This window comes from Balearica regulorum, chromosome 1, assembly GCF_011004875.1.
Source record: "Balearica regulorum gibbericeps isolate bBalReg1 chromosome 1, bBalReg1.pri, whole genome shotgun sequence".
Lineage (NCBI taxonomy): Eukaryota > Metazoa > Chordata > Aves > Gruiformes > Gruidae > Balearica > Balearica regulorum.
Window position 1 is genome coordinate 137,699,437 of NC_046184.1, and position 27,021 is coordinate 137,726,457.

General features: G+C 43.5%; 1 protein-coding gene across 3 annotated transcripts in view; it reads right to left on the minus strand.

Annotated features, from left to right (window-relative positions):
• The window catches only part of CLCN4 (chloride voltage-gated channel 4), a 43,095-nt gene extending 19,625 nt beyond the window's left edge, over positions 1 to 23,470 (minus strand). Inside the window, exons 1-4 of one of the 3 annotated variants that reach the window (XM_010310017.2) lie at positions 23,337 to 23,470; positions 11,167 to 11,318; positions 10,735 to 10,834; positions 4,783 to 4,970 (exon numbers count right to left, since the gene is read on the minus strand). In XM_010310017.2, coding sequence (XP_010308319.1) covers positions 4,783 to 4,970; positions 10,735 to 10,834; positions 11,167 to 11,310 — 432 coding nt within the window. In that variant the 5' untranslated portion in view covers positions 11,311 to 11,318; positions 23,337 to 23,470. Of the gene's footprint in view, positions 1 to 4,782; positions 4,971 to 10,734; positions 10,835 to 11,166; positions 11,319 to 11,426; positions 11,633 to 23,336 lie in introns of those variants that run through there. The other 2 variants (XM_075776546.1, XM_075776528.1) reach the window with 2 other exon arrangements.
• Between the last annotated feature and the right edge of the window lie 3,551 nt (positions 23,471 to 27,021).

A 27,021-nucleotide genomic window follows, 5' to 3' on the forward strand; every position in this document is an offset into this window, starting at 1 on the left:
ACATGACACTAGAGAATGAAAAACAAGATGAACCTCAGTGCATAAAATGGTATGAATCCTTCACCTCTAAGTGAACTCTTCCTACCGGATGCAATCCCAGCTGCTCAAGAACATCGGGGCCCCTGTCTTTGCTCTGCAGGACAGCAGCCTGGATATCAACATTATGATAAATCAAGTAGGAAAACAGGCATTAATCAGTTGTATTGCGTCTTCAGCTAACAGAGCTGGCCAGACCCAGTCCCCAGTCATAAAAAACCTAGAGCTGAGAAGTCTCCCTGTTTGCAAGCCTGCAAGAAATCAACCTTTAACAGCACAGATGCTCGCTAGCCTCATTTTCCAGGTCTCTGTCCAATTGAAAAGACAGTAAGGGAACCACTGCCCTTATGCTTATGGATAAATTTGGAAGAAAGGCAATTTGTCAAAGTCCTCTTCTGCTTGCTGAAGTTAGCAGCTGGCTTTGCGGATAAGAGCAGAAGAGCAATACAATGCCATCCCCCAACGCCCTGAGACTAAGCAGTCATGGATCCCACTCTTACAGTGATTGACATCCATCTGTAGCAACCATGGATCTTTGTTGCTACAGCTGAAGACGGTTTCATTTCCTCATGAATGTCTTCTCCTAGTGCTTTCAATTACAAACAGCTATGGCAATATTTACTCTTCCTCTAGAGAAAACTCTGGATATGTTGCCCCAAGGCAAAATTCTCTTGTCAGTGTGAACCTGGAGTAACTCCAAAGGAGACCAACACCATTACAGCAATTTGGCCTTACAATGTTGAGCAAAAGCTGCAGTTTTGCTTCTAAATTCACTGGAGTAAAATTAACTTTGTTTCTTTTTACTTCCTCTTCTTTCACATCTCAGAAGTCACATGAAAACTAAGTCAGGTCGTTACTGCAATCACACATACACTTACAGCACTGTGGCAGGACCCCACAAGAGTCTACATGGCCAGTTCAGTCTTATCTCTTGGGACAAGTGTTACTGTTACATTTTCCAGATATCTGCCGTTCTGCAGGTCCAATTGCAGGAGTTTCAATTGATTAATAATAAGAAAACCTTTGGGAAGTGAAGTATTAGTAACTTAGTGTAGCAAATGGCTCATTTCTCATTCATTACACATCTCATTCATTAAGGCTCTGAATCAGAAAAAGTCTTAAGCACGTATACACTGGAATCAGAAACCAAAACTGCCCATCAGCAGAGACGATTCTGCTAAGACCTTTTCCACTAGCGGCTCATAGGACTCACCCTGGCAGCAATAGCAATGAAGAATTGAGGGGAACTGAGCAAAACTTTGTATTTTAGTTTGCAAGACCTAGCAGTATTTGAGATCTGGTGTCAGTCCAATTTAGGTACAAATGGAGCACAACTGAAAACAACTCTTACAAACTCAGAATACTAAAATAAACCACACCACTCAGGATGCCATCCATGGCTGGCCAATACTTGTTTTCTCCAGAAGCAGGGAGCTCTACTCTGAGTTGACTTGGGATCTCACAGCTTGCAGACTCCCTCCGGTAGACGTTACAAATTGGGAAATGTGTTCCAGATATAGAGGGGCTTCCTTGCCTTGCTGGTCTCAGCTTCATGACAGGAGATCCAGAAGGCCTGGGATGGGAATCCGGTCCATTGCTGGATCCAGTGTCATGAGCCATGGAAGACATGGGGCCCTTTCCTCTGCTTTGGATAGATGTGAGGCACCAAAAATGAGGTCCTCAGTTCCAGTGAAGTTGAGGTTAGGACCAACCTGGATCTGCAGAATAGGGAAGCTCCAGGTCACCAGATGCTAGCTAGAGATCTAGCTGAAGTGGATGGCATCTGATGAGCTTTAACACACACATTCCTCCAGTGAATTTGAGGTTTTGAAACTCTCTTGCACCAAAAAACTCTTCACCTGCTCTTTGGAAGCAGTTCAGGACCAGAGAGACGAAGGTTCTCACTGGCCTACAAAACAATGATTAGGGAAGAAAACGTAGCCTGATATTTTTCAGATGTGCTATTATGTTTTCAATAATAATTTATATCAAGACTCTGCTTTGGACTCGTTTTATAGGAGGACTAGAATGAAAACATTTTTCAAGAGATGCCATAGGAAATGTCACAATTCTCAGTGAGAACATACGTACAGGGTTTATCACAGCCATAAATTGGCAAAACCACAAGAAAGAACTGATCTAAATCTTAGTCCTCAAAATGTCAAATTTAGTTGGCTATGAGGAGAAAGGGTCACAGTTCTGCATAAAAAAGAAGACACATCTGACCAGAGTACCTTTAGGGAAATTGTTCCAAGTACTTTTTGTCTAAAATGTGCTCCAGATTAGTCCTTCTGTGCACTGTGCATTTCATAGGGCTGTTACCCAAATATCAGGCACAAAGAGAAGCAACAAATTTAAAAAAAAGGCAAAATTATCCTGAAATGCAGTCAAATTCAGTGTATTATGATCCCTCCTAAAGTCCTCTACAGCTACAGGAATCATGCAAAACTTGCCCATATCATAAGCCTTTTGCCACAAAACAGAATTTTCACTTTTTGTATTCACATTTTTATTGGGCTTTTCCTGGGATTTCAATGTTACAGTAATAGACAGCTATATTATTAAAATTTACAGCATCAGTTGGGCCATGGCAGCCAGAAACCCACAGATCTTAGTGACGCATTTGTTTTGAGAAAGAGCCTAAAACTAAGCCAAGGTTAACTTTTTTCCACTGCAACAGTACACCAGGGGGCGAGAAGCCAAATGTGAATACAAAGTGAGTAAAGTCTCACAGTGCCCACCTAGCTGATACCTTTCTTAAAGTCCACAGCATACAACAGTCATGATTGCTGATCTCAAGTAGTAGGTGAAAGCAATATATTTTCTCCAGGTTATGGTCCGTTTATGTATTCCAGCCTTTCAGAGTAACAGCATGTCAAACACATGCACAGGATTTCCAAATCCCATAACAATTCTAACATTCTCCTCTTTTTTCCCTTTCCACATTTTTTTGTTCTTTTAAATTACAACATCGTCCCCAGTCATGCAACTTTACACCAGGGTAATATTTCTTCACTGTTACAAAGACACAACCACCCAAACCATCTGTTGATGAACACCAGTGAGAACCTAGAAGAGCTCTGGCAAAGGGAAGCTGTGGACTCGAAACTGTGCAGAGAGATTTTTGCCTGTGATTGAATGGTGGGAATATTCAGGAACAGTGAGCACCCCGCTACTTTCACTATGATTAATTAGAACTACTAATCAGGCTGTCAGGGAGTGTAGTGACAGGACAAGGGGTAATGGGTTTAAGCTGAAGGAGGGTCGATTTAGATTAGATGTTAGAAAGAAATTCTTCACTGTGAGGGTGGTGAGGCACTGGAAGAGGTTGCCCAGAGAGGTTGTGGATGCCCCCTCCCTGGAAGTGTTCAAGGCCAGGTTGGATGGGGCTTTGGGCAATGTGGTCTAGTGGAGGGTGTCCCTGCCCATGGCGGGGGGTGGGGGGGTTGGAACTAGATGACCTTTAAGGTCCCTTGCAACCCAAACCATTCTATGATTCTATGATTCTATTGAAAATTGGGCTATACATATTCACAGACACTCTCATCTAGTACTACCTGTACTGTAAACCTAAAGCGGCACTGAAAGAAACATGAATGACAAACTTGTATGGTGATGAAGGTGCCCTGAAACATCTTCTGCAGGACCAGACCACCTCCATACTGGGGGAAGATCCGAGACAACCTCTCCAGTTCATGTTTTTTTAATTGCTTGGCTGGAGATGATTTATCCCATAGAAGTATATATTTTCTCCTATTATTGACCAAACTGCATTACCAGATATTTGTTTAGAAGTCCCATTACATACTTAAGCCAGTTCTCTTCAAAGTCATATTCATCTTACCTCCATGTCATATTCAATTTTTGTCATATTCAAGTCACCTGTAGAAATGGGGCAGAGGGAGGATTCAAGACAATAATTCTGCCCAAAAATTCGCGTTGTGAAGGGATCAGTATTATTCAATACATTGAATAGCTTAGGCTGACAATAAAATGTCCTTTTTGCATTTTTATAAAAAGAATTATCTACTAAAAGGAGCATAGAAAGGCTTCTTTTGATTATCTTCAAAATGAAACTTTCACTGGCTTTGCTTTGAAACAGCATTCTTTGTATTTAAAATTACTACAATTTAAAAAAAAGTATGGAAAAAAATCTTAAAATATAAATTTCATATCAGTCTAGACCAGCTTTTTCCATTCCTGCCCTCTCTGCCTGCAATTTTTTTTTACTTTGGCCATCTCCCAGGGAGCCCATTATTTCCACAGCTTTCAGCACTAGCTAAATATTTTGCTATCTGATAGAGAAACTGCTTGCAAGGGTGTAACAAGCAGTTCTTGTGTAGCTCCCACTACTACTCACAGCATTTGAATACGTAAAACCCATCTGCAATCCCCAAAATTTCCTTTTAAGTGTATTTGTCAGGGATCATCTTTTTTGTGCCATAAAATTGTGTTTAAAAGAAAAAAAAATGGATACCAGCTCAGGTTCCCTGGTGACTGTAAGTGTTATGAAACACTTTTGGTTTTAATATTTATAAAAAGAAAGGATGATCTTGCAGTTTTCCAATTTCCATCACACATGACACTGAAACAATAGGACCTCTCCCAAGTTTGGTTTGTTGTTTTGGGGGGGTTTTTTTGCAACGCTCTCAGTTCATTACTTTCTCTTTCAGAGGAACTCTCTAGAGGGAACATCAGCAAGTATGATGGCCTGCTGTGACCTAACCCTAATCAGGTCTCCCGTACCTCAGACTGGCTTACAAGAAGTTCAGACCATTTCTGCCACCGGGGACATTTGTCCCTGTCATCGAACGTAGTTTCATTAGACGTCCAGCAGCACTGCTCGTGGCTGTACCAGAAGGCAAACAGGCAGACACCCTCTTTCAGGTCTGTCATCCAATCCACAGCTAAATCTATCACTCCGGCTAACGTGCCTGGGAAAATAAGTGCAGAAAAAGAAACCATGGTGTTAAAAAATATCACATTGCAAGGAAAATGTATCTAGTTATAAGAACAGCAAAAAACCCCATGATTTGGGGAAGCAGCTGCAATGTAAGCACAAATATACCGAAGAACTGGGGGCAATAATGGGTTTGCAAAGAAACAGCCATACTAGCTTGTTGTCTGACCTTCAATGCTCTCTCATGAGCTTTTATTTTAAATATTATCATTTTCATAGTGACTGATGGCCAAATACGGAAGGCATAACTGATGCAGGGCCCGATCCTGCAGTCTGTCCCAGGCAGGAGCACCATTTGACTGAGGTGAGCCAGGCTTCATGCAGGGTCTCTAGACACAGACTAAGCTGCAGGTCTCAAACCCCACTGTGTTTCAGTGGTAGGGAAGGAGGAGGATACGTATTACTGGTCCCAATGCAGCAACCTTTTAGAAGGATGCTTTCAGTGCAGAAACAACATGGATGCCACATTCTGACTTATGAACTTATAGAATCAGGCTCTTGATGCGTACATTCATTAGCAATCCAAACGCGCAGAATAAAATTAACCTTCAAATCCTCACTGTACCAAACTGACCCTTATTTCAGTTTTTCCCCAATAATTACACAGAGCTACAGTGACACCCGGTGGCCACAGGACACAGACACGGGCAAACTTGCTGTGGCCAGACCCCAGGGAAAAAAAATCCTGCTTTTCTAGGGCGTTTGCTCATCAGCGATGATAACTTGCCCCAGCACCCTCAGAGCAGATGTGTCCTCACAAACGCAACACCGGCAGGAGCGGGGAGGCTGGGAACAGCCGGAACACAGAAAGGCAGACCTGCCTTCGCTCCCAAATGAAAGACAATTCATTCTGTGTTTTCCAAACCCCTCTCGCATACAGAAGAGAAGAGAAGCCGACAACATTTTTACTAGCATTCATTAATACAATTTCAGGAAATGAATTATTTGAACATAGTTCATCGGTGCATTCAGTAGGACTAAAACACTGAAAAAATGTTTTGGAAAATGCAAACCAGTTTGGTTTCATGTTTCCAAAACTTTTAGCTTTGTGGGTCCTGCTAAGAATGCAATTACATGAAGCAGGGGTGAGGGCTGCTCCCCTCCCCCCCAGCAGCTGGGGCACACAGGTGGGTTCAAAAGCAAGTTTATTTGACCTGGAAGTAAAGTTTTCTGCTTCTTATTTCTGTGAAAGGGGAAAAAAAAAAAACAAACCCAAACCATTTCAAATAATTCAGGTGCGTGTAACCTTTTTTTTTATTCCATAGAACAGAAAAAACCTTCCAGTGCTCACAGAGCCTTCCACATAAGCAGATCTTCTCACTCCCTGAAGGGTCCTTGTCCCCACACTGACAAGCAACGTGACTAGGGTAGCAGTGAAGAATTTTTGTTCTGTAGAAATAACCTGAAGAACTATACAGTTATACTACACCAGATCACAAAAAAGGCTGCAGAAGGGAGTAATGATGTCTGTACCAATTATTTTCTTTCAGGAAGACCTTGTCTTTTTCTTGCTTACTCTTTTCCATTTTCCCAAGTTTCTCTGGAAACAATGAACCATATTCTTAGATGATGATAAATCACTGTATTGCTAGTAATGTCAGCATGCGTAGCTTACTGAGTTTTGCAGTGAACTCTAAATTCTCCTCCAATTTTCTGAAAGTTTCAGGAAACTATACAAAGAATCCTCATGCCTTGGACCCCAATCTTCAAAGTTCACATCACACTTAACCAGGTAATTGAATATTAATGCTACCTAGCAGAAGGTGCAAAGGAAGGCAGGCTTTTGAATGTTTTTCCCCGATAAAGTTAATAAACAGTGTGAGGAACAAACATTCAGTTCTCTAATATAACAAGCTCGCACCCCAGTACATCTAGGAAATTGTGCTGAATTATGCAGCTGATCTAATCCCTTTTGCCAAATACTTTTGGATCCACCTAAGGACAAAAATGCTACATGCAATTTACTACACATGCTTTATAGAGAAGAAAATCATGAGAGGGGAAGGCCAGCACTTGCAGGGTAACAGTGCAATAGTGAATGCTCCACAAGACACATGACCAGGGCTAGAAGTTTTCCAAGTTCTGAATCTTTGCAACTTTAAGTGAAATTAATGGAAGTTGCAGACTCTTCAGCATCTCCGATGATAGTCAACCCTTTAATTTCCTGTGCTTACCATGGCTGTCTAGATTGTAATAGAGTGTAAGTTTATCTCCCTACTTCTCCCATCAAAGGAACTGAACTTGTTCCCCCTTCTGTGTAACCTCCTGCCTGGAATGAAAAATAATGAAGCACTCCAAAGCCAGGAAATGCTGAACTTCATTTTATATATTAGCCTTTCACCTCTCTCCTTTTCCTTTGATTGATGATGGCCAATACTCATCCTTTACAATTTCCTAATGAGAATGCTAAAAATTTGCTTTGAAAACATAGCTTTCCTGGTGCACCTGTGCAAGAAAACAGCATCACCCAAGTGGCACGGCACTGAATTACAAAGGGGAATTTTGCAAATCCAGCTTCAGTACGACAGCATTTTAGCATTCGTATGATAGTACTTTCTGTCACGTAGCTTCAGAAAACACAGACTCTTTTGCTGATCTATTAACAGCATATACCTTCAGCTGGCTAGTAGTAATGGTTAGGTCAAGGGATAGCCACTGGTCTGCAGGCAGGATGGGCGCAGTAAAAACTCAGAATTCCTTAAAAACAAGTGCCTAAAAAGTCAGCACCTACATCTAAAATTTTAAGGCTCATTTCCCCATACATTGCTTTGTATTTCTCCAGAAAGTGTGCAAACTTTCTGACTGAGACAGGCCTAGGTAGTGCTCAGCATCTTTTTCTGGAGCATCGTGTAAGCAGTTTTCATCTGATCTCCACACCAAAGAGCATTCGTAGGTGTTACTGCTCCTTCCCCCTTCTCAAAATAAGCAGGCTCTGGCTCCCAAGACCTCATTTCCAGAAGCTCGTTAGTGCCTTTCCAGCCACTTGACAGCGTTATACATCATCTTCTTCCTCCATGTAGCACCTGAGGGTTCAAGGCCCTGCGGGTACACGGCTCTGAAGGACCCTGGGAGCTCGCTGTGTCAGACTGTGGCAGCAGCGAGGGGCTCTGCTCAGGCTAATTTACATGTGCACACTCTCTCGTGAAACTTTGGTGTGATCCCAAATGGCTGCTGTTACATTCTTAATATACTTTGGTGTTACTCAAAATATACAGCTCTAACTCTGAAGCCAGCCCTGCTGTGAGCAGGAACCCAGAGCAGACCCCGTCCAGAGCTTCCTTCCCACCTCTGCTTTTCTGGGACTAATGAAGGATGCAGGTTCGATGACACTCCAACAATGACATGAGTCATACTGCCAAATGGGATGGTCCTCTCCTTCCTCTCTCCATCGGCTCCTTCCCATCAGCAATATTTTGATTGCTTGGGGCTCTGTGGTGACCAACCCCACTGAGCCTACTGATCAACTGAAAACTAATCTGGCCAAACCCCATTTTTTCCACCAAGTCAGTTCCTAGACTCACAGCTGCTCATGCACAGGGCAACAAGGCCCGATGGCAGGGACACTGGAGGGCAAGGATTGAAAGATTCAGTTGACCAACTTGCTGGGATTTAGGCTTCTAGATCAGTTAAGCTCACTTTAAACTCCTGGGCCTGCGTAAATCGTCCAAACGCCTTTGGAAACCTGTAGAGGCCCCTGCCATCCCCTTCCCCATAAGGCCCACCTTGCTGCCCTCCATCCCCAGCAAGGAGGCAGCAAGGGCAGGGTGCTCCACAAGATTCTTATGCCCTGGGTACTGCTGCTGCTGCTTTCCCCTTCCTCTCCGGCTCCTCGCCACACCATCTCCTTGCCTCTGGCAATGCCTGGACCCAGCTGCCCAAGAGCTCACCCAGTGTCTGTGTGGCTGAGCTAGGCTGCTCCCCTTGGAGCAGCAGTAGCTTCTCCCTCTTCAGCAGGAGAAGAGGGACCATGGAGGAGCCAGGCTGGTCCATGCAACCCTGTGTGATCACAAAGATGCCCTCGTGGCAGGCTGTCTTCTCTGAGCAGGCAATATTTCAAGTATAGAGGGAAATGACATGAAGTGCCTCTTGACTGCACCACCAACCTCATCTCCTCCCTCCCCAAACGCGGTTAAGAAACCTTGTGCACTCATCAATAATACACACACACACACACACTCATCAAAGGGGTGTTGACCCCTCGCTGAGGCTGAGATGGTGACTCTCCATCTTTGCCCTGTCCCAGAAGAGATGAAGGCACAGAGCACACATGTCATTCCAACAGCAGGCAGAAAAAGTCTACAGGGCTCATCCCAGATCATGAGCATGCAGGTAATTTTTGTCCTCTAGCTGACTCACAAGTCCTTGTCCCAGTTTAAAAACAGACTAATTTGATTTGACTTTAAGGTAAAGCATGTTGTTCTGCACCCTCGTCATTGAAAAGGTTGCAAAAGCTAACATGTCTCAGCTCCAGCTTACCCTCAACCTCCATTCCCAAGCTGCTCGGACCAGCATTGGAGCTCATCAGAGGTCGGTAACTCTGGCTTTTGACAACTTTGAGGAGTTCAGCATGAGGTTTCATTGCAAACTGGAACTGAAACAAACCTTCTGGGATAATTTTACTAAAATGGGAGTGCGTGAGTGTTTCCCACATTCTCTGTATGAGTGAGGGGATTACTGACCAGTTTGTGGGAGGTCACTAGAACCCTCCAGGGCTTGCTCTAATTTTACTTGCAAGCAGAATTCTCCATCCCAGATAAGGGCAACCCTGGCCTTCAGGCAGGGTTCGGCAGCCCTGGTAGTACGGTCTATCAGACTCTCTTCCCATCTCACTCTCACATCAAAACTTGTGTGGAAACAAGTATATCTCTACAAAATAACACAATTTGCCAAAAAAGTCACTTCAGCAATGTTTTCTCAAGAACTTCTCCAGTACTTCTCAGGCTCCTGAACAACTGTAATAATAAACATATTAACTTGACAGTTGGTAAGCAGGAAATTCACTTGGAAACTGTGAAACTTCACGTCATGCTTTTACTAAGCAGGATGATACAAGAGCACCCTGACATCACTGAAAAAGCATAAAAAAAGGCAGCTGTTTCAACTTGGTAAGAGAAGTACAGCTTTCCAAGTTGGAAGACGTGCTAAACTGAGCAGAAGACAGGAGCAATTTGGGAAATTAATGAATTTGCCATCTGAGTTTGGGCAGGCTGTTAAATTTGTAATGTCTGTCTCTGACCTGGAAGCAGATCTGAAACTGAGTCTGAAACTGTGTTTTCTCTTCATGCATATATAAAGAAGATAACCCAGTGGATGTAGCAATTTACAAAGCTCCCCTTTGAGTGTCCACAACCAACATTTTCCCCACATCATAACATCTACTTGCAAAAGTAAGTGAAGACAAGGAAAAAAAAAATCCTACCAATAAAATTAACTTCTGTGAAACAAAGATTCAGAAAGTCAAGGTAGCCTGTTGAGTGTAAAGCACCCAGATGCCTATTTCCAAAAGCAATAGAAAAATCCCTCTACTGGTGAATAACATTTTTTCTAGGTCAGCACTCAGCAGGAGACTTTGTGAGTGGGTATTTTTATTAAGGATTATAACTGCATGGATGCATAGCTATCTTTTTAGCTTGAAACATCAGGGGAGAGACTATGAAGTAAAAAGAGAAGCAGATGGCACCGCAGCAAACTTGGGTGAGATGGTTTCGGGCATAACTGTAAGGCTAGCACACACGTACCTGCCAGTAGTCCTATAAGAAGCATTACAACCCATCCTGACCAGGCATCTAGCAAACTCTTGATGAACTCCCATATGGATTCCTTACTTTTGCTTGTAATCTGAAATTAAACATATATATAAACATGTTGCCGATTCAGGCTGACACAGTTTTAGTATGTAATGTTTAAAACCTCCTAGAAGTTTTATACAATTTCTCTACTCTCTACTCCTCCTAATCCCACTCATTTTTTAGAGATACTCTGCTGATTAAGTTTCCAGAAACCCTTTCATATTTACAAACTCAAGACACACCACACCCATATTTTTAGAAGCCCCCCTCAAGTCATACAACAAGGTAGGAAGCAATAACTTCAGAAAACTGCTTGTTTTTCTCACCACCAGGATGGCTGTAACCCAGGGACCATGATGCATCAAATCTGGACACCTTTACCTTTCTATGGCGGTCAGTGTCACGTGATTTCTCCCTCAGCCAGTCGATGGTGTGGAAATCTTCGTAAGTCCCGACATCAGGGAAAGGTTCATCCAGAAAATCCATCAGGTTGCCAGAACCATTCATGTCTCCTGCATTGACCATATTAGGGTCTGTATGTAGGGGGGGAAAAAAAAACCAAAACAAACCACAGCAACCAAATATGCCAATAAATTCATGCAGCTTTGCCAGACATTTCAGAATCAAGTTTTCCAAGATACCTCCACAAACCACAAAGTCAAGAGAGCGTGAGTCAGCAGTCCTGGTGGTCATTCACTGAAATCTATGCATTGCCTCTAGAAAAGCTATTTTGCTGAAGACTACTTCAACAGCTTAGTAACCCCTAAAACACACATACAAAAAGTACAGTGTCCAAGTGCAGAAATACCAGCTTTCCTGAAAACAGAGCCCCAAAACCCAGGATGGTTCTGGGCTTCTTCTGCAGTGATACATCCTGATCACATGGATCACTTCTGGAGGAAGTGCCCTGCCTGCAGGGAGACCATCGAGTAAACAAGGTCACCAGCTCAGAAAAACAAATGATAATACACTAGAATTTACCATTCATCACAAACTGCAGATTTTACATGGCACCATTAGTCATAACACTGCAGTGTTGTCTAGTTTTGCATGCTCCAAGCTCCCTGCATTGATCTGCTTTCCTTCCACTGCTCAGAAGGCAAAGCTCGAGATCGCAGTATGTTGACTCTGCATCAGGTCTGGAAATGCAGTATCTTCTTCAAGTTTGCTTCTCAAGGACTAGGAGCAGAACTATTCTTGGGAGAACCTGAATGGTTACCTTGCATCCCATATACAAACTTTCAAAATTTACTTTTAAGAAAGCAGGGGGGAAAACAGCCAACATATGTCCTGCTAGAGCACAAGAAGAAATATGTATCTATCCCCAAACTGTAACAAGCAATAACAAGAGACATTTGATGATAGTTAAAAAGGAGATCAACACAGGCTGTGAAATCTTATGGCACACCAGCTGAGTGGACATTTTCAGCCCAGAAGTTTTTGGGGTCATGATCTCCAGGTTTACAGACTCTAGATAAGAAAGCAGAGAAACATCCATGCCCGTTGCTCTGAAGCCCTGGAAACTATACCTTGTTCATTCAATCCACATAACCAAAGCAAGAAGAAGTTAACTCATAACCACTGTACCTCTCTTTCCCACAGAGAGCTCAGCAGCATCTGGCTAGGTTCAAAAATAACTGTTATCTCTTCTAAAGGTCAGGCCCCAAAGTAGTCACTAATACGACTAGCTCCAGAAATGGCTGATGTTATTCCCAATGAAAGGAGCCTTTAGTAGCATAAGAATCTAATAAAAGAAGTACTTTATACATGCAGGGTTGGGGATTCATCCAAACTTCAGCTATCTGAAAGTTTGGTGTCTGGAGTGTAAGAACCACCTAGGCTGCCTCTAGAGACAGACACGGGTAAGGGTGCGTGGCAGGAGAGTGCCTGCTCCTGTAAGGGTATCTGGTCAGGGACTGTTTTCAGTGCAACAAGGGATAAAAGCAAAGGAGGAAGCGTGAACAAGAACATACAGGGACACAAACTCAATGCAAATGATAAGGGAGGTGGTGATGGGAACCAAACCTCGTCAGTCACACTCTCCGATGAGGGCACTTGGGAGTATGAGAATGTCTATTCCAGTGAGGTTGTCTGATCAGGGACCTTGTCAATTGGGAAACTAGGGGAAAAAGAGGGGAAACTGGAAACAAAATACAGAGAGACACAGGCCTGACAAAGCAAACATGGAGTCCATGACAAGAAACAAACCTCACCACTCACACTAATTGAAGAGCTGGGCCAGGGCGGCTGGAGGAGATGGGCATGCGTGTCTACGTCATGTAACAAAGTCTTGCTCTAAAGAGTGATTAATCCCACCCAGCCTAAAATACATGCCTAGGAAATGGGGTCTTCCAGAGAGTACCTAGGGTTTGAAATCTGTAATGGCAAGCCTTAAAAAAAGAAAGAAACAAACAAAAAACTAACAGGGGGTTACAAGAAAAAAAAAACAAACATGAAAACATGTAAGAAAAAATGGGGACAGATACAGACTTTAGGGGTTTTATAGACCTGACCCTGCAGAGCCTGTAGCTCCTTCACAGAACAGAATAACTTTTGCAGGTCACTGATGAGACTAGCAAAGTACTAACGACTGCTACCCTCTTTCCTCCATCAGGTACGGAAACTGGGATTTCACAGGTAAAGAATTTGGATCTTTGAATCTGTAAGGAAATTTCCCAGTTCTGAAATTGGAACAGGCAAAAACGTGGTGGATAAGCTTTTAATCAACTGTCCATACACCCTGCTGCTCTGCTTGGCCCCCTTTATTTAGTGCCTTTTTACACCACCACCCCCTTCCATTTTCAACTGTTTTACTTGAATCCTCTCGATTTAATGTTTTCCACCGGTGACTTTAGGGATGTAACAAGCATGAATAGTCAGCTTTGTCACTGTCTGCTCTTTGCACTCCACCGGGTGGGACTTTTTGGACAACACAAACAATGTGCTCAGCACAAGCAGCTGAGAAAAGCATTATCTTACAGGCAACCAGCGGGTCACCATTATAATGCTATAGAAGCCCTTTTAAGTGCAGAAATCAAGTAATCTCCAAGCACCGTGGCATATTTGTCTGAAAGAGAATCAAGCAAGGGAGTCGCAGCCTGGGGAAGGAAACCAAAGGCAGAGCAGGTGTCCCACGCGGCGCTGCTGAGCACAAATAAGCTGCCACAGGACTGAGGCGATTTAGAAAGCAGCAGTTAAGAGGAGCGACAACTGAGAATAGCCAGTATTTCGCCAAACACGAGAGCACTCTCCTACGTTTGCTAAGGGAAGTGAGAGTCTGAAGGTGGGATGCTGTGGCTGACACCAGGGAGCTGAAGTTGCAAGTGGACCTTAGAGTTCCGTGTCTTGTAAACCGTGACCGAGGACTGGAATGGGAAGCTGAAATGAGGTGAAAGGATTAGACTGTGCTATTATTTTGTAATGCTGTGATATTCTGCAGATCATTTACTTCAACTTACTCTTCCCATGCAGCGAAGAAGGACCTGTAAAGAACATGCAGTTCAGACTCCTTGCCTGCACGAGGCAGCCCCCCACCATATAAACAAACTTCGGGGAACTCTTGTGCTGAAAGCGTTGGCAACTTTTCCTTAATGCTACAAGAAAACTACCCACCATGCTAGTTATATCACATAAAAAATAGCTTCCTAAGTATGTTGTCAATGCCCAGCACATGACAGTGTTGTGATGGATAATACCAGACCAGACCACAAGTATGTAGGATAATTACGATCTCAGCCTGAATCTACCTCAAAAATACGTGCTACGCAACACATCCAGGGAGAGAAAAATGTGCTAGATACCACAGGGCCATAGAAGACTAAGAAAACAAATAAACTTTGAACTCTAAGTAGCGTACTAATACCTGGAAATTGCAGCTAGCTGGATGATTATCAGCCTTAAAGTTCACTTCAGGTACCACACTTTTGAAAGCGGCGATATGATATCAGGTTATGCAAAACTCAATTTTAGTAAATAAAACCTGGTTACAGCACTTTTTTTTAACTGAGTAGTATAGAGTTCCCATCTTATGTCCTAGCACTAAGCACCATAAGTATCACTTTCTTTTTATTTTGCATTTATTTATCTCACCATACTTTGGCATTTGAAAAAATCTCCAGAGTGTCTTTCACGATGAGCTAACTTGCCCTCTCAGAGATGCTTGCAGGGGTGCTTCCAGCAGAACTGGAGCCTTACACAAGTCAGTTATAGACCTTTTAATTTAGTACACATACGTTAAGGGCAAACTAATCTCACCCAAACATGAATTGTAGCCAGATGTCCTGCAGTAATCAACTCTGATGACGATGGCAAAAGTGGCATTCGTGGTGCGAGTTGTCTCATCTAGCATGAGAAATCTGCACTAGACTCTGGACACTAAAATCTAGACTCCTTTTGTAGATGATGACGGGAGGTAAACTCTATTCAGATGCAATTTATCATCTGATGTATTTTAGACATCTACATTTGAATGAGACGGATTGTTTCCCAGAAGTGCTGATTTCTGTTTTCCAACTACAAAGAGATGTCAGAGGTAGACATCCACATCTCATCAAATGAGTGAGGGACTACCAATTCAAAAGAAAATATTGCAATACCATTACATGCAGGATTAGTAACAAATGCAACTCATAGTAGCTCCTAACACCTGAGCATCTAAGAGATTTGGATACTCTGACAGAGTTTATAAACATTGAAAGGTGTTGAATCTTGCTGAGTAACCATTTGACACATGTATTTTGTCCCTTTGTTGTTCTATGTGTTAGATGTCCTTGCTGTCCTTTCCACTACTTTTCCAGATGCTGATGCAACACAATTTGTCTAAGGGGAAATGTTTCCTGCTTAGTCCCCTATTTTTTTCCTAATAATTCCTGGCATTCCATCAGCTTTTCCTATGGCAGATGTCCAACATTTTCACTGAACCACATGCTGTGACTCCAGGCTATCCTCCTCGAGAGGCAGTGGCCAGTTTGGAGCCCATCATTCTGTGGTCTCTTAGGGACATTTTCCTCATTGCTTTGCCTTTATCGTCTTTGAATTACATCTGCCATTTTATTCCCTGCAATACAGTAGAGAGCTTTCTTCAGCTCTTAACAATGAGCTCTCAGTATTACTGACTAGCTTAGATACCTACAGCTGAACATTTTTATCAACACTCTGCTTTAATAATTGTAAACAGGTTCTTGCTAAAAACTGAAAGAGGAAACAAAGAAATCTGAACTACGATTGTCCTGAACTGAGAGGATTCTGGTTAGCAGATTTCCCTGGATTTAGACCCATGTCAGACTACTGCAGCCCTGTAGATGGAGCAAGCTCCTGGCAGGGATTGATTCACAAATCAAGGGAGGTCACAGTGCTGGATTGGCAATTGTGCCTCTTGATAAAGGCTCTCCTGGCTGCCACATAACACCCCAAATATCTTCCAGAGACCTTCGTCCAGGTCAGCCTGGTGTTCAGTCCCAGATTTCCCAGCTAGCCACGCTTGGTGCACAATATTCTGAAGCCAAAAAGAGATGTTGCCCTACAAATGTCGGAGTTGTTGCATGAGAGCAGCTGGAGGTAAGGGTCAAAAGAGTGAGTCCAAAGATTAGCCCATGAGGCTTGATGACTGTAGGAAACCAGATGATTTTTAAGTAATCACTGAAGCCTCCTATGTAAAAGAAAGCAAAGAAGAGACAATGCAAACAACCTACAGAAGCCAGGGTGCGAACACAGTGAGCCGCCCGATGGGCTGGGACACACCAACCAGCACAGTGGGTTTTTTGTGGACTACAGGTCTCTTCTGTTACATTTACTCACAATTTTCTATTTTTTAAAGAACCAAAAGGTAGTAGTATTATCATATCTAAGGTCATGGGTTTTTCTGCAAGTCTCACAGTGAGTAAATTCATCATGTGATTGGGACCAGCTGTATGATACACTGCAGCTTGGAGCTAAGTTTTATAGAAGAGTGATAAATTACATTTACAATGAAAATGCTGACAACCTCTCAGCTTTATAGCACTGTTACAGCATGTGCAAATGTAAAAGCCATAGCTAGAAGAGCTCTATCGTGAACTGACATTCTAGGTATTATGTTGACTGACTGATCGGATCTGAAGTGTATTTGACATGGCAAACGCAGATCAAAACATCCCATGGTTCAAAGAAACTGAAAAGTATACTGATGGGAAACAACTAGCTGAACGGTCATCAAAGAAAAAGTCTTGGCCCTGGCCTATTGCTACTAGACATGCTAGTTCCATGCTACGTTCTCCTCATCCTGTTTTCTGTTTTAATTGGACACATCGTGCTGAGGCAGGCAGTACGTTTTTTAATGCAATTCCAACAAGTTTCAAGTTACTTTCAACAGATCACAGTTACTGAATTACTTCAACACTTCAAATGTGCCTAGCAGATGAACATTCACCTACACGCTTTAATCTTTATGCTGTTTTCCTTGAAGACAGTAGTGGGGGGGTGTTGCTATGTGAAACATAACAGTATGCAGGCAGCAAAACAAACCTCTCTTCAGCGACTCCTCTGCTATCGCATAAGGAAGAAGTGAACCTGGCAAGAGGCTGGGGGAAGAAAGCAGAAGCCCAAAGGTCTGTTGCAAGTTCCTCAATTCACATTTGTTTGGAGTGACTTTTCCAGGGCATCCAAAGCATCATCTGTTCCATCTCTTCCAAACGTGGCGTGAGTTAGCTGATGCACAAAAGCAGAATACAGCACATCCCAGGGCTTTTCTACGCTCTGGTACCTATATACATGCAATGAGAAAACAGGGGAGATCCTACTCCAGACGCAAAGCTTTTGAAATGACTCACGGTCATTTCAATCATGCCTCCATTGGAGCTGAGCATGCCACTGATCTGAATGGTTGGTCAGATGAGCTGTGCTCATATTATGTGACATGACAGCATGTACCGTGCAAACTAAGGAGCATGAGGGCTTTGAAAATCTCTGGGATTTATTTTTCATAGTACCCAATAACGAACAATGCGGTCTTACTGGTTTACTAACTGGCGATCATCACACGACTCCTTCGTGCTGATGGATGATTTGCCAGTCTCTATGCCCTTAATACTTGCATTGACCGTTCCTAGTACCGTATTCTCAAAACAGCCAAGCATGGTGCCCCAGCCTCATGGCCTTTGACTGCTCAATGTGATCTGTCAAGCAAAGGCACCTCATCTGGAGAGCTGGGTGCTCTGCCAGCATCCATCCACCCCCCATCCCAAGGGATTTAAAGCTAGTCACAGAGATGGACGCAGAGCACTCTCCACCCAGGCCTTGAATCCAGGTAATTAGGAAGTCAGTGCTGCCTGCAGAGTGAGCTGAAGAAGTCAGTGATCAGAAAGAGCTGTAAGGGAATAAGGCTGGGGGAGAAAGTTCACAGAGCTGAGCAAAATTACATTACAGGTCTTCAGTACCACCTGGCCAGAGAAAACGGGCCTGATAGCTCAGGAAGTCAGCAAGCAAGATTATTAATGGGATCACCTTGAAAGAGGTGAATGAAAAGTAAAGAGAAATGATTAGGGGCATACACCTTTTGGGGAGGGGTCAGAGAAGGAGGTCTGTTTAGCCTGGAGTCAAGGCAGCCAAGAGGAGTGGATGAAATTCCCTTTCCACCACCTGCCATGCCATGTAGAAGATGATCTAGAAATGGCAATGTGACATCACACCCTATAGGATATAGACTGCAGGTAAACGGTTATGAAACATTCTTCTAAAGATGCTGTTGGGTGATAATTTCACAAGGAAGATGTCTTCAGCAAAAGTGAGCAGGTAGAATCACCGGCAAGTTAAACGGGTGGTTTTCTGCAGGTTGCAAAATATCCATGGGCAATTTAAGACTATGCACCTTAGAAGCCTCAGAGTGAACAAGCCAATTGATTTATTGACTTTCTGTCTTAACGACAGTGTTTTGAAAAAAATGTTAAAATGGCCTTGGACCAGAGCAAGGTTGAGGCTCCTGGAAAAATAAGAAAATGCTGAGCCCAGTTAGAGGCCTTTTATGGAAACATAATAAGGGACATAAAAGGCGGAGAACAGTTAAATTGGGAAAACACAGAGGGAAGACAGGATATTAAAATTAGCAAATGCCTTTCCTACAATTCAAGGACAAATTGTGCAGCCCCTGTATACGAGTAATCAGCACTGCAAACCCTCAGCCTCCTGCCACACAAGCGCAGGCAGGCTGCAGCATCGGAAACATTACTGTAAAATATTACAGCATTTTACTGTATGGCCCCCACCACCGCATATTAAGGAGTTTCCGGCTATGATAGTGTGGGCAAGCTAAATACAGTCACATCTTTGATGTGCAGCTTTACCCTGAGTAACCTCTACGGAAAAAATTATGAAGCCACAGCATAGCTCAAAAAACACAGGGCACCAGATCACAGGGGAGAGGGCCCGGGAGAGAAGGGGAAGGCGGGAGGGAACGTTTGGGATAAATGGTGGAAAATTGAGGCACAAAAGGCTCCTCCAGACCAAACCGCAGCCTCCGACCTCCCCTCCTCAACCACCACACGTGCTCATGGGACGAGCACAGAGGAGATTAACAGGGCTGGCCGGGAGTGCAGGTGAAGGGAGGCCCAGGGGGCACATGGGGTGCACAGCACACCCCAGGAGCTGACAACCAAGCGTCAGAGCTTCCCGACCCTTCGGTGGCCGCCTGGCTCCCTCTTCTCCTTTTCTCCTCCTGGGAGGCCCCTGGGTTACCACGCTTCTCTTCCCCTGAGCGGCAAACCTGCATCCCACTCGCTCCCTGCTCCTTCCTGGGACTCTCCCTTCAGAAACAAATTTTTTTTGGTATGAAGTATCATGTGCCTGGTCTCTGAGTTTTCTTGGAAAGTTTGAGCAAAATTAATTCAGCTGCTGAGTTATGTCAGACAGGGAAGGGGAAAAAAAAAAAAATCCTAGCTCTGTCCCCACAAGCTCCAAGTGGAATTTTTGCATTCACATAACTCAAAATCAGTTCCGCATTAAAAAAAAAAAAAAAAAAAAAAAGTTAAACTCTTTCCAGTCAGCCTTAAAGGTCTCTCCAATAAATTCAGTTGTTAGTGTAGATGTTGGGGCTGTGGAAAAAGCAGGAGGGAAGCATTGCTGGCTCTGGTACATCCATCTGCATTTTTCAAACCGAGCTGAAACATCTCTGTTAAAGGATGCCCCTCTGCTAACAGCCCATCAGCTTGGGCAGCTGAGCCCTGTGGGCCTGCATCAACCCCACTCGCCCTTGCTTCTTGAAGGAAACGAGATCTGATTAGATAAAATTCAGAAAGCCCTCAGCATCTGGGGTAAGAAACTAAACTTCAGAAGACAGGACTGACTGGAAATCAGGCTACCAGTCTAGCAGCAGGTATAGCTTCTGCTCTTGATTTCCCTCTAGTCCCTTTCCTCACAAAAAAGAGGGGGGGATTTTCCTCCCCGAGCAGCGGTTTTTACCACCACAGAGTTTGAAGCCAGGGCTGAAGGGTGAGGGGTGCTGTACAGTTTTTCTCCTCATGCCGCACACAGCCAAGCCGTGCAGCACCGGGTTTGGGTTTCCAGCACTGCTCTTTGTCTCCTCACTCAGAAAATGAGAGGATTAAGGGTGGGGGGAACAATTTTTGGACTGCAATAAAGGCAAATACATTCAGAGAGAACAGAATTTCACTGTCAGCAGGGAAATGCCCTGGTATATAGTTACGCCAAAGCAGGTCTCCCCTTAAATGGGGTGTTCAATGGCACTGAACGCACCTCTCACTGAAAACCTTTTTAAGCCTTCACCTTGAAATAAAGCTGATAAACCTGCAGTAGAAAAGCCATTAATCTGTTCTGCCATGTCACTTTGCATGATCTGAGTGGAGGCAGTGAGTCATTTTCACACAGATGGAGGGTAATGTTTTCCTGTTCGCAGGGCACTGGTTTTTACTGCTGCGTTTGATATCGATGGGCTGCACAGATGAGTTACTTCATTACTTCATTACTTGCAAGACGGGGAAACCTTTGCCTTTGGGTAATGTTTGAGAGCAACATATTAAAAGTGTTTTAGGAATAGCAGCCTACCATAACCCTGCCAGAGTTTTCTCTTTTGGTATTAACCATCGTATGTGATTTTTTTGGTTCTGCTGGACTAGAGATGAAGAAATCTGAGAAAACCCAGTACCTGGTGTGTATGTATGCCCACACACACAACCGAATTAGACTCCTACCCTACAACCTGATTCCATTTCACTAAATGGAAAAATCAACACCCAACCCCTGGGCACCCTGCAAGCTGCAGCCTGATGGCACAAGTGCTGGGCTACAGTCATGGCCCTGCTCACCTTCCCCTCCAGCCCAACAAACAGTTTCACAATGAAGCAGCTCCCAGACCAGGGAGGCTGTGGCACTCCAGAGAGCCTGTCTGCTCCAGGACCCAACCCTGGGGCAAATGCTTCCCTCCAACACCATCTCCTTCTCCTCCTCCTCCTCCTCCAGTCCTTGTTTAAAAGCCACCAGCCACTACCTGTGAAAAGGTACGACCTTTACATGGCAGACCCCGACATGCGCAGGGGCTGCGCACCCGTGTGGCACGTGTTGGAGCCAGGGCACAGCACCCCAGTGCTGCCGGGAAGAGAGCCCTCCAGCTAGGGGTGCTTCCAGGGTCACCCTTTTATACTCAGTAACTGCTAGAGGACTTAAGTCCTTAATTTCTGAGTTGTCCCAGCATACATTTAAGGCTGGCATCTTGTCTTTTCTTGCATAAAAGACGCCCAACTCAAATCAGGAGATCAGGAGAACCACCGCCCCGTGTGCATTTCCATGGGGTGTTCAAATACGATCCGGGGTGTGGGGGAAGCCATTGTAAAACCCACACGTGGCAGCCCTGCTGAGCACTTCGCGTGGGCAAGGAGCCAAGCCTCGGTGCGCCCGGTGAGCAAGAGCACGGCTCGACTCACGCCCAGTGCTGGAGAGAATTGACCCAGCTGCGACTTCAGAGGAAGTCACGAGTAGAAACCCGGCACGGGCGCCGTCAGGATGCAACAACCCCCTTGCTCCCTCATACAGTGCCAGGTTTGTATGTTTATCACTTTTGAGGCTCAGTCTTGGGAAAAAACCCCAACAAACCAAAACCAAAACAAAAACCAGAGGTTCTGTTGGAGAAAAATAAAACTGAAATTTATTTTTCTCTTCAGTTTTGAAGAACCCTTGTCCTTTCTTACTTCATTTCAATAATTCATTATATATTCCCCCCCCCGGTCTTATTTTCTGATCCTGACACTGCTGCATACATGATCACTGCAAACCAGAATTCATTTTTCACAAGAACGTACAACGTCCTTCAGCACAGGAGATCCAAAATCTCCCCGAGTGTATGGGTGAGTACACAGAGACCCTGAGCCTGCCAAGTTTTCCAATTTTTCCAATAGTGGGAAAAATTTATTTGAACAAAGAACGGGATTTTCAAGAATAAGAAAACTTCCTGCAGACTAGGAGTGAGAAGTCACCTGACTCTCTGCCTGATGAAGCTGCGGCTGAGTCATCCTCTGTTCTCTGGCAAAGGCACAGAATTATTTATCAGAATTCTTTAAAAAGAAAAAAAAAGGTATAATTTTATTTTTCTGACTAGTATAAGCTCAAAAATTAATTTAGCGTCTTGCATTCTAACATTTGCATTGGAATAATTTTTAAGAGTAATAAAATTATTTTAAAAACCTAAAATATATTAAAAATGCAATACAGTGAAAAAAACCCCACCACAGAATAGTCACCATTTTCTCTCCACAGATACACGTCTTCTATATTTGTATAGAGTGTGTAATTAAACACCCACATTACAAAAAGAAAACAGACTCTGGACTTTGCTTATAGAAAAACCAACAGTCCAAAAAAGCAGTTTAGTGTGGATTTTTCAGCCTTTTGGTAATCGGCATTTTGTGTTAGAAGTAAAAATCTGCTTGCCATCTTGTATATCCGTTCTGGAAAATAATTTTTCATGCTTATGCTGGGCGACAAGCACAACCTACCTTACGCTACAGCAAATAATGCAGGAAGCCTGCTGGACTAGGTACTTTCAAACCATGTCAGCAAAAATTAACAATAAAGGAAAAGCCTCTTTCCCCAAATACATCTACTGACCCCCTAAGCAAGTTAATCCTCATTCCTTTATAAGCTGAGACACATCTATCTGTAGCACAACAACTTCCTTTAGGCATCCAGGGGGGAAAAAAAAAACCAAAAACCAAAAAACAGGGAATGCAAGCAAAACAGTATTGCTGCTCTCTCTCCGCAGGACTGGATGATGATGGCTGCTCACATAAATACAGAATTCAGCAGACACCCGAAGGAGCCATAGCAAAATACAGGGACAAAGGGCCTTCTTCAGCTTTAAAGCTCCATCTGGCAGCATTTCTACTGGAGATGTCAGCCGGGAGATCAGCACGGAGCCAGCAGGCAGCCTCTGCACCTGCAAACCCTCTGCTCGCAGAGAAACTGTGCCGCTTTCTTTTCCAGCAGAAACTCTGCCCGACAGAGCTGGAGCTCTAGGACAGCAGCACGAGAGCAACTGGCAAATCAATTTTTCGAAGAATTATGTTGCTTACCTGTAATGCAACATCATTTAGCCCAGTCCCAATGATTTTAATAGCATCCTTTCTTGGGTGGTGTGGCTGCAAAAGCAGTGATGTCATGGGGAGGAAGCAGTAACAGTCATGTGACTGCATCCTCCATCCATAGGATATCTGATAGGAGACGGACCAGCTGGTAATCCCGCAGGATTAAACTGCAAGCCTCTTTACCCTGCCTTATGTATTCGATCACCATTAGAACATGTGCTGCCTTTTTTCCCCCCTAACCTGAGCTAATTATTTTTAAAAGGATTTATGAATTTTTTTGCAACAGCAACAAAGATCACATTTTTCACGAGGAAAAAGCACCGTAAGTGTGCTGTGTGCAAACCAAGAAGTATTCCTGTTGACTCTGCAGCAACGCCCCGGTGTCCTATTTTCTTTCATCTCTACGAAATATGTAATCACAGCAGCTTGGAAACAAGACAAACCACAATTTCACCATCCCTTGCATTTTTCCTTCTCCCGGTGCTCCATTTCAAGCCTATCCAGACTGACTACTTTCCATCTTCTGTATCATATGCAAGCTTTGCAAGCTTACCTCAAATACTTCATCCCTGTCACCTTCTCTTCTTCCATCCATCCTTCACTTCATCATCCATCCTTCCATCCATCCCTCCCTCCACTTGCAGCCTTCTTTTCTTCAGTGCAACTGTCACTGCTTGAAAAATCCTCTCCTATGTGCCAGCCTTTTTCTTTTCAAAATTTCTGCCAAAGTTTTCCCATCAAATATTTAAAAATGAGAACTAAAATGTTTTATTACCAAAATGTTTTATTACCTAAAATGTTTTATTACCAAAAAAAAAAAAAAAAAAGCGCAACTGGCCTGACTTTCACATTTTGGTTAACTTAGTATTACATCTCAGAACCATATTTTGGCATGGGGGGGGGGGGGGGTGCGTGTGTTTTGTTTGGGTTCTTTTTAATAATTTTATTATACACTGATGTATACGATGTATGAGTTGAACAACAAAACATTTTCCAGAGTTCTGATTTGTACAAGTGTTGTACAAGCCACTAGGATCATGTTCCACAAGGCAGAGGTTGTAACTGTTCTTTGTGAAGATCGTGTACATGTTTGTACATGTGCCATGTGTTTTATTTCAGGACATTCACCTGCTCATTTTCTCATATTTGGATATTGTGCAGACTGGTTTTACCCTTAAGATATCCACGGATGTGCTTTGTATTACCAAGCAGATGCAACAGCTAGGTAGACGAAAATCTTGCACAAGCACACATGAAAACATCCATGGGTGACTGAAGGCGCATGGCGTGACGCCTGCTCACTTCACAGGCTAAGGAACACGGTTCTGGAAGACCTTTTTCTCCCAAAGTGTTTGAGTGGGTGTTTATGGATGCGCTAAGCAGGCAGCCCAGCCCAGCCCAGCCGAGCAAGCCGGTTGGTACAGGGTGTACAAAACCTCTTTTCAACTCTTCCAAATCTTGTCTACCAGCTCAAGAAAGTTCCTATACTCCTTATTTCTGATATAGACTCCCCATACAGAAGCTACAGATTTTGGATTTTATTACGAAATTTGAACGCTTAGCTTGCTTCACCTGAAGTTCCCACACCTTTCTGGAGTGAGAAGCATGCCTTTAGAGAAGAGAGTTGATTATGCCCTTAGAATCATAGAATCATTTAGGTTGGAAAAGACCTTTAAAATCATCGAGTCCAACCATTAACCTAGCACTGCCAAGTCCACCGCTAAACCTTGTCCCCAAGCACCACATCTACACGTCTTTTAAGCACCTCCAGGGATGGTGACTCAACCACTTCCCTGGGCAGCCTGTTCCAATGATTGACAACCCCTCTGGTGAAGAAATTCTTCCTAATACCCAATCTAAATCTCCCCTAGCACAACTTGGGATTTCCTCTTGTCCTATCGCTTGTTACTTGGGAGAAGAGACCAACACCCACCTGGCTACAACCTCCTGTCAGGGAATTGCAGAGAGCGATAAGGTCTCCCCTCAGCCTCCTTTTCTCCAGGCTGAACAACCCCAGTTCCCTCAGCTGCTCCTCATCAGACTTGTGCTCCAGACCCTTCACCAGCTTCGTTGCCCTTCTCTGGACACGCTCCAGCACCTCAATGTCCTTCTTGTAGTGAGGGGCCCAAAACTGAACACAGGACTCGAGGTGCGGCCTCACCAGTGCCCAGTACACAACACTGCAGATCGCAGCGCTCCATGTCACAGATGGGTAACAGCCCCAGGCCTACTATAGCCATGTCAATGAAGTGTGGAAGAGTGACACAAGTCCTAACGTCCTGCCAGTGGTTGCTCTTTGGGCCCATTAAGATCAGTATTAATAGGTCAACTTAATTCTGTGGAGGAAGTTAAACACTGAGCACTTAATTTATTTTCTTGATAGCGTTATCTGCAATTTGCCTTAATCAGTTTATGAGAGGGAAATATGGAAAACAACAAGTAACATTTAGTTGGTCACGCACAAACATCTGTACCTGGGAACTTCTGTGCCACAATGCACACTCTCTAATGCAAACACAATGTCCTAGACACAGAATAGTAATTTTGTGCACTAACCAAATGAACACAAGGGTCTCAATCTCCCATTTTTTCCTGAACAGATTTTCCTAAATTCAGTTCCTAATTTTCTTTTCACTATTACCACAGCTGCACTTATCAAGACTCTGCTGAATGTGTATTTTTAGTTGGATGGTCTAACTGCAAACAAACTAAAGGGACAGAATACCCAATTCTTGATAGAAAATGTGATTCTATAACCTAGATATGTATGTACAAATTTAAGAGATTATTAGAAATCCTAAGACGTCAGAAAGAGCTACTAAGAAGCTTTTAACTTCAAGAATACTGAGATTTTCCAAAGTGCAAGCAAACCACTTAATTGACATTTAGAGATTCCAAAACCAAATCAACTTAACTCTTTGGTATTTTCTTCCAATGACACTTAGTCAAGTGAGTGGTCTCAGGAAAAAGAAAATACTCTTCCCATGATGTTTTGGAACAGATTGTTCTTGCTTTTGCTAGCCTGCAGCTTCTCGAGCCTCTCTGTACAAACTCCTCTCAAAGATGTATCACTCTACAGTTAAAAAGGAGACTGGATGCAAAACAAGCTACGAAGTGCCCTCTTCCCTAAAAATTCCCACTTTCACGCCCGCTGAAAACAAAATACATAGTTCATTGGATTCCTAAAAATAAAAAAAAGCCAAACCTTGCTTTTTTTTATACAGCACTTACCTTTAAGTCTTGCAAAGTGCTTACAAGAACTGCAGCAAGAAATACAGGTAAGACTCCATTCTTATAACAGAAAACCCATACCGACATACCCACTATAGCTTTTGTCGTTGATCCTGATGGTAGGGAGACAGAGGCGGCTGGTATTCCAAATGGCTATTTCTAGCAGCCCGTTTAAAAATAACCTAAACTCTGTCATACCCTTAACGCCTTGCAAATACTGGACAGAGACAGGAGTCATATGTCAGTGCTACGATTTTGCCTGCGCTCCTGCAGCTTAGGGTTCAGGAATGGTCTTTCTGCAATTATGCGGGTTTAATGTTTCCTTTGTGAATGCAGCAAGGAAGTTCAGCCTAAAAAAGTTAACTCGTATTCTTTTGAGTGGCTTCCGCCTTGGAATTAGTCATAAGGAAGATTTTACAGAACTAATGATGTCAACTTACTT